Source organism: Haplochromis burtoni, unplaced genomic scaffold, assembly GCF_018398535.1.
Source record: "Haplochromis burtoni strain Fernald_Lab_line unplaced genomic scaffold, NCSU_Asbu1 Contig_169, whole genome shotgun sequence".
NCBI classification, from domain to species: Eukaryota; Metazoa; Chordata; class Actinopteri; order Cichliformes; family Cichlidae; genus Haplochromis; species Haplochromis burtoni.
In genome coordinates this window covers 113,949-122,482 of record NW_024582530.1, presented here as the reverse complement: position 1 = coordinate 122,482, position 8,534 = coordinate 113,949, and the positions used below count along the sequence as shown (strand labels likewise).

At 37.7% G+C, this 8,534-nt stretch overlaps 1 protein-coding gene across 1 annotated transcript; it reads left to right on the top strand.

The window, feature by feature from the left end:
* The first annotated feature begins 29 nt into the window (after positions 1-29).
* On the top strand, positions 30-6,087 carry spam1 (sperm adhesion molecule 1). Its single transcript, XM_005933571.3, has 4 exons — positions 30-1,029; positions 2,446-3,370; positions 3,851-3,940; positions 4,691-6,087. Exons 2-4 carry the CDS (start codon positions 2,456-2,458, stop codon positions 5,018-5,020), a joined length of 1,335 nt encoding a protein of 444 aa, XP_005933633.1. The 5' UTR covers positions 30-1,029; positions 2,446-2,455; the 3' UTR covers positions 5,021-6,087.
* The last annotated feature ends 2,447 nt before the right edge of the window (positions 6,088-8,534 follow it).

The window sequence follows — 8,534 nt, the reverse complement described above, 5'->3', positions numbered from 1 at the left end:
CAAAGAAACATCTTCCGCTTAGTGAGTTGAGTTGCAGCCAACTGGATCATCTACTGATCCAGATCAGATTGGATATGAATCTGATGGGGCAGATTCACGTTCAGTTGACATTATTTATCTTTGTCTTTATATTAGGTTTTCAAACAATGAAAAAACTGTGTCTTGAAAAACGTTGACTACCTTTTCTACAGTCAGTCATTAAACCTCAGACCCAGTTAGTGAGAAAAAGGAACAGAAGGCTGAACTAATGATAATGATGAGTCACTGGTGTGAGATGACTGCCCTGGCAAGAATATTTTCTGCTCAGAGGCCCTTTTAACTCAAACATCAAGTCCCAGCTAGATCCAATCTTTGGATCCAATCTTTTTATTTTTTTATTTTTTAAGAGACAAACTCTAAAGAACGAAGAAAATGTTTCGGAATATTTAGTAATGAGTAATAATAAGTATGCAAATATGTTTTTATACAGAAAAGTTTTGACTTTAAATAACTTTTTCTGTTAAAATAAGATTAATTTATGTTGTCAAAACACTGAAGACCTTAAGTAACTAAGATACTATATGCACTACAATCTCCTGATTTACAAATGAAATTGACACAAAGCTAAAGTACGAAAAACATGTTGCCATCATCGTGTCATTTTTGTGATAAATCAGTACAAACCAGAAATATTATACATGAACCAGGCTGTTGTTGTTGTTTTAACTTTTGTTGTTTATTTTTTAACTTTCGTTACCATTCTGTTTTTCATGCGCTCTGAGTTTTACTTTCATCTTGCAAATTTGCAACTTTTTAAAAACCTTTTTCACTAAATTATCTTACTGTTGATTGTATTTGTCCAAAACTGTTTCCAAATTCTTTGCATCATTTATTCTAACCTGACACCCTAAAACCACTCACCAGTTAGTATTTTAATTAGATAAGGATCTACCAGAGAGAAGAAACTGTTTCCTCTGACATATGAAACAGCAAAAAAAATTACTTGAGAAACACTGAAGTATTATGACAAGCCACTGAAGACAGCAACAGGTAGGAGCTAAAACACTATTATATCCAAAAAATGTTGACTGATTTGAAAAGAATAGTGAGATAACCTTGTAAGATAAAGGATATTATTAAAAAGATTTGATCTTTTTAAAATCTGGACAATTTGTTTACAGATATGCTGCGAAATCCTTGAGTCATTTTTAATTTTATATTGATTTACCAGGATGAGCAAAAAGGACATCAAAAACAGAATGTAGTTAACATATGTATTCACATTCACAAGGGCTCTATCTGAACACCAAATATGAAGGAAGGTTTTACAAATATCTTTATTTTATATCATTATTTAGCACTTTTATCATTCCAAATCCACTGTAAATTACTATTTTGCTGCTTACAAATAGTATCATCCACAAACAAAAAGTTAATTTTGTCAGTATAAATGGTTATTGATCAAGAGGAAAAAGAAGAACTGCAAAGGACTCAGTCCAAAAGGCCAAATCTATTTTGTTGTTGTTCCTGGTTAGAGATCAGTAAGTCACACTAAAATTACATAAATCATATTTTTAAAATATTTTTTAGAATGTGTATTAATGGCATTTCGAGTCATGACTTGATAACATGTTCAGTTCTCATACACAATATCATTTTTAAAATGATATGCTGTTTAGAATTAGTCATAAATATGAATATTTTTTAAATATATAATGAAATAAAAGTTTATGGCATGAACATATGAAATTGTTAGGGACTACAGTGAGTCTGTTTTCATAAATTTTCCCCTACAGATGATGATTAGGCAAGTGAACTTGAACTCTGAACACGCAGGCAGTGTCCTTACACTACTGTAGGTGAATAGAGCAGATTGTTCAGCCACTGGGTGAACTTCGAGATTTGGTTCATCATTCCAAGCACTTATGTGTACGTTCTAGCACCTAAAATTTTCTAATTTTCCCTGTTTTGCTGATAATGATCATTTACATAAATTGGGGCCACTGCTGACATTTTAAGCTCTGAGCACAGAGCATGCACGTAGCAGAGCTATGTCGTATTTCTCTTTCACACACACATAAAATAATAATGGAGGAAGTATCTTACATTCTAACTGCAGAAACAGCTTTGTGTCCTGTTATATTCATATTATAAAAGTAGTATTTAACTTTTGCAGCTTCAACTGGAGCTCTTTCAGAACTATTTTGTATCCACTGATGATCTAATAGAGCATCTAATAACTGTTTTCTCCATTAATTGTTTGAGATGTAAAAATTATGAAAAGTCATCTTTCACCGAGAGTCATATTTCAAATAACTTCAAATGTGATCAAAAGTGCCCACTTTTAGCCCATCTTAAGAAGACAGAGTTTGGTTATTTTAAAGAGAAAACAGAGTTTGTCAAAAATAGCTGTGATTTATGTTGATGTTTGCTGAATTTTATCCACTGTCTGCCCTGCTTGTCCAGACCTATTACCATGGCCCCATCCTTCTTCTCCTCTGTTGGCTTCTGTGTAATTGGATCTATCACCTTAGCCCTTGCCTTACCTCCAACTGAGCCACCGCTCATCAATAACCATTCCTTTGTGGCTATATGGAACGCGCCAGTCGAGCACTGTAAACGTCTTCACATCCCGTTGGACACTGCAGCCTTCCAGTCAGTGACGACACCCGCAGCTGTGCCAGGCCAGTTTCTCACCATCTTCTATGAGGACCGCCTTGGTCATTACCCTAGAGCTGATTCTGTCAAGCATAAGCTCTACAGCGGTGGGGTCCCCCAAAATGGCAACCTGACAGAGCACCTGGCCAGAGCCCAAAAACAAATAGATCACTACATCTCCCAGGATTCTTCTCCTGGGCTGGCTGTCATTGACTGGGAATCCTGGCGCCCCCTGTGGGACCAGAACTGGGGTTCAAAACGCATTTATCAGAAATTGTCCATCAGTCGTACCCTGCAGATGCTCCCGTTTTTATCATTAGAGCAAATTCTTAAACTGGCAAAGAAACAGTTCCAGCGGGCTGGACGTCACTTCATGGAAAAAACCATTAGCCTTGGTACTGGTGAGCGTCCAAACCGCCGATGGGGCTTCTACCTGTTTCCTGATTGCTACAACTATGGATGGAACAAGCTTGGCTACACGGGAGAGTGCTCCCACAAGACCCACAAGCAGAACAACCAGATGCTTTGGTTGTGGGAACGCAGCACAGCTCTCTTCCCATCAGTCTACCTTCACCAGAATCTGAGGAACTCTCCCCGGGCTGCGCTCTTTGTTCGTAACCGTGTTCTTGAGGCTCTGAGGGTGGCAGCATTGCCTAAACGTCCTTACGTTATGCCAGTCTATGTCTATTGCAGGCCACTGTACCGGGATCAGACCAAAAAGTTTCAGACCAGGGTGAGTGTTTGTGTCAAAATCACATTTATGCACATCATTCACTTCATCTTTATGATTACAATAAACAGCCCATCACATGAGGGTTTTGTCATTTGAACCTAAATAGTTATTAAATTTCTCACGTAAGAGCAAAAAGCATTCACAAGAACACAACAGAAAAACAACTCAACAAATGAAGAATTATTTTTTAAAAACTTTTGAAAATGACATAAAAACATCAATTAATACTGCTCTGAAAGGAGAATGAAGGACTCAATTTAGAACTCTAATGTGATAAAGGTTTGGAGTTCATTCACTTTGAACAGTTTGTAGTACCTTATATCAACTCTACCAAGGTTTATCTATAGGTTTTCTATACTGGATTCTAAAAGATGTGAATGAGAGAGAAGCTGGGGGGTGTTTTGGGGGCCTCGAGGATAGGGCATTAAATTACTTTGAGCCTTTTTATTTTAAAAAAAAGTTTCGTTCCTGCTCTTTCAGAGAGATCTAATCAGCACGATCGGAGAGTCTGCAGCACTTGGAGCTTCTGGGGTCATAATATGGGGAGCTTCCAGAGACTACAACAACAAGGTAATTCACAGCTTACTGATATTTACTGGATGTTTTGATCAGATCTCCTGTCATTAAAGGATATTCTAACTCAACACAATATTGACACATCAGCATTAAAAATCTACCAGCTGAGCAATGTGATTCCTTCTCAACATTGCAAATCCAGTGTTTGTTTGTTTCATGAGAAGAGAAAAGACTTCAAGTATCACACGAGCCACCCGAAGTTTCTGCATTTGTCTTTAGCCATAAAAACTCTATATTAGTAACTCTTCACAGGTCTGAAAACAGGAACACAACTGGCCAGCCTTGCATCAACAAATAATTAACATGCCTTTGTTTCCTCTCTTAAGAGGAACTAACAGTTGTGACTGTTTATCTGTGTTTACCAGACATGTGAAAGAGGTATTGCAGCTTCATTTGCTGCAGCCGCTTTTTGATTTGGTATATCTTTTTCATGTCATTTGATGTTCACACAATCACAATATCTTATTGTCTTACAACTAATTTAAAGTGGCACAACTGAATGCAAATTCTAATTAAGAATAAAACAGACCATTTAGATGGTCTTACTGCCACTATCCATGTTCTCAGTCCAGTTGACGTTCCTACTTTGGACACAAACATCCATTAAGCAATATGTTTTATTTGGACTTTAATTACCCCAATAAAATATTTTAGCTGACATTCATCTTGAAGTTCTAAGATTTTTTTTGTACATACTTTTTGAACACCTGAACCTCTCATATAAACTCCATCCTGTCTTTGCAGGCGTCCTGTGATGCTCTGTCCAAGTACCTGAGATCCACATTGAACCCTTACATTGCTAATGTGACTGCAGCCGCCAAGCTCTGCAGCGAAGTCTTGTGTCAGGGGAAGGGCCGCTGTGTCCGGAAGAGCAACAACTCTCTCCACTACCTGCACCTAAACCCCACCCATTTCCACATCATACGAGCTGATAGGAAGTATGTGGCTATTGGCCTCCCTTCTGCTGCTGACCTCAGTGCCTGGGCTGAAAACTTTACCTGTCAGTGCTACGCAGGGCGGAACTGTTCTCCCAAACTAGTACACCCAACCACCATGAAACTCATTTGGATTTAATGTGTGAGGAAAGTAGAATTCGTTCATGTGATTATCTATCATTCATCTATTTTCCAAAAACAGAAAGGAATGTAAGTAAATGATTCCCTCAAAACATAGTGCTATTAATACTAATAACAACAACATCAACAATAATAATAATAATTGTTAAGACAAGCTATACTTTAAACTTCAGTTTTAACTATTTAAAAGTAAATGTGCCTTAATTAAACTAAACTCAGCTCAACTAAACTGAATTTTGAAAAATATACCTTAATCTAAAGTTGAGTAGATGAAGCGTCTGTCTGTTACATTACAAAGACACTATTTGGAAAGACATTTGTAAACATCACCTGTGTTGTAAACATCTGAGCAGGACTGTCAGTCATTTTTTATGAATTTAAATAGGCCAGTCATATAGGTTTGAACTTTGAATCTGGCCCAGATTCATCCATCAGTGTATAATTGGGGTCTGTAGTTAAAATTGCTTTGAGTGATCAGTTAGAATAGAAAAAGTGCCTCTTCTGATGCTTTGTTTGAACTTCAGCAGGTCATCTTGACCATGCTACACACCTAAATTCAGTTGCTGGCCTAATTGGCTGATGACACATTAACAGTATGGGGTGGTTTAACAGATGTACCTAATGAAGTGGCCGCTGAGTGTATGAATCAACAAATAATAATAAATAATACAAAAAAATGGAGACGTTTCCTTAATAAATGACATGAGCAGAGCAACAACAATACAAATACATGCAAATATACATTCATGTCCTCAGAACAGTGACATCATTCTTCTATAGCATCTTATTCATGTGCTTGTAAATCAGAATGATTTGATGAATGAAATAAACACGAGTGTCACAAAGACAATGAGTGTGTTTTGTGTTTGATAGATCTTTTTAAGTATATGGCTACTTTACCAGGTTTATTAACGGGATTAAAAGTCAATTTTTCTAAGCGACATTATTAAAACAACTAATGGTGGCAACCTACAAAAATGATTTGCAACACATAAATTTGCACCATAATCCTAACTTTCCCATGACTGACCAAATATGTTATTTTTTCCATACTCCTTAAAAAAATGTTTAAAGTTCTCCAGGCTTTCTGAAGGTCTTTAAAGATTTTCCTTGGACACTGACTCCTTATTCAGTGATTTTCAGTCTAGTCCTTGTGCCTGGACATTTTTAAAGGAAGCAATTGTGGTGTACAAAATACAAGAAAAAGAAAAAAACAAAACAAAATATAAGAAATAAAGAAATATGAGAAATATAACTTAGCTAAGAACTCCTTTTAAAATTTATATGTAGCCACATTATATGTTGTAAAAACATTTTATTTTAATTTATTTTAATTTATTCCCATTTTAATGTATGAAAAATGTACAACAGAAGGACAGGATCTAAAAGTCATGTCCTTAAGAAAAAAGGAAAATCCAGCAAGGGCCTAATACAGAATTTGGGAGATGTTTCTTGCTCTTCAGCTGATCCATCCATAGTTAAAGCTTCATCAGAAATGGTCACAGTTCATGGGTGGTTATCAGGAGGCCATTCTTAGCAAAGGGAAATGGGAATAAAAGGCAGAAGAATGTCAAATTAGACAACAACCAAATTTGTAATGTTTGCTAAACATTATTGTACGTATTGTATTGTTTCTATGTAAAATGAACTTAAATATGTTGTCTCACAATTATCATTTAAGAATATAAACCTATCAGTTACAGTCCCACACACCAGCACAAATCCCTATCCTAATGAGGACATACATATTATCTTCCTCTCATTAGCTAAGTATGGGCACAAAGCAGAGGAAAACCAGTCTTTGTAACACAGTGCTTATATTGTAGAAACCTGAACAGGTAGAAACAGAGGATGATCATTTTTTTTAGCTGTTGAAGTTCAGGGTCTGGCTGCTGAGGTGAGATCAGCATTTGCTCAGATTTAACTTTACTCTGGATTCTTTGCTAGCTTAATGTTAGCATGCTGTCTGTGTGCTGCTTTCTGTCCTGGATCCAGTTTGCACTATGGCATCGTGCTCTCTGAACTACTGGGCACTGGTTCTTGATTCCCATCCGTATATAGTTCCACAAAGGTTAGACTATTTGTACTGTAGACTTATTGGGTTTCAAATCTTAACCAAACAAGAGATTTCCTTAAAATCAGACTTAGACTTAGAGTTTTGTATTGTCATTGTGCAGTTTCTTGCACAATGAAATTGGGTAGGTGGACCACAAAGGTGCAAAGGTAAGAAGAGAAAACAATACACAACAAGGGGAAAACAAATAAATAAACAAAATAAAATAAAAAGCATACAAGTATACATATATGTGAGTGAAACTACATGGAGTATGCGTAAGAAACATTGAAACAGAAACATTATGGGTCTGTATAAAATGACTAGTGTTAATCAAAGTTAGTAATTTGTAGAAACAGTTTACAGAATTTAATTACTTGGCACAATTTAAAATATACTCTTTCTTTTGTTATGTAAAAACAACATTTAAAATCTGTTGTTGTCTGTGAAGGTTCTCAGTCATCCAGGTCATCGTAGTCAAAGGAGCTTGCAAAGAAAAGCGTCTGGACTTCTTTAAGTTGCTTGAAGACGTTTCACCTCTCATCCGAGAAGCTTCTTCAGTTCTAAGGTCAAATGGTGGAGAGTCCCAGATATAAACCTAGTGGGAGTAACCCCCCACAGAGGGACAAAAGGACCCCCTGATGATCCTCTAATCGCCTGAGCCAAGGTGTGAAACTGGGTGTGGGTCCCAATCAGCCAGAGTTTCGGGTGAGCTCATTGTGAAACCTGGCCCCACCTTATCATGCGAATTCCTGAGGTCAGATGGCCCAGGATGTGAGTGGGCGTTAAGGCGTCTGGGAAGGGATCTCAAAACTGGATTATAGATGGCAGAGAGTTGGTGTCGTAAACCCCCGCCTCTGTTCAAAGATGGTCGCTCACAGTGGACATAGATGGCTTCTTTCACTCCTCTTTCAAACCATCTGTCCTCTCTGTCCAAAATGTGAACATTGGCATCCTCGAAAGAGTGTCCTTTATCCTTAAGATGCAGATGGACTGCTGAGTCTTGTCCTGTGGAGGTGGCTCTTCTGTGTTGTGCCATGCGCTTGTGAAGTGGCTGTTTGGTCTCTCCAATGTAGAGGTCTGAGCATTCCTCGCTGCACTGTACAGCATACACCACGTTGTTAAGTTTGTGTTTTGGCGTTTTGTCTTTCTGTGGTAGCCAACCTTTACATGGAGGAAGTGGAAAGGAAGGCTCTTGGCTCTTTCAAAGGAAGAGTACCCAGCCACTGGTACAGATATGTGGACGACACCTGGGTCAAAATCAAGACACAAGAAGTGGAATCCTTCACTGCGCACATTAACGCTGTGGATAAAAACATCAAGTTCACCAGGGAAGACACAAAGGACAACTGTCTGCCTTTCCTGGACTGCGCTGTGCACATTGAAGAGAACGGCAACCTCAACATCGAAGTTTACCGGAAGCCCACACACACGGACCAGTACCTCCTCTTTGACTCCC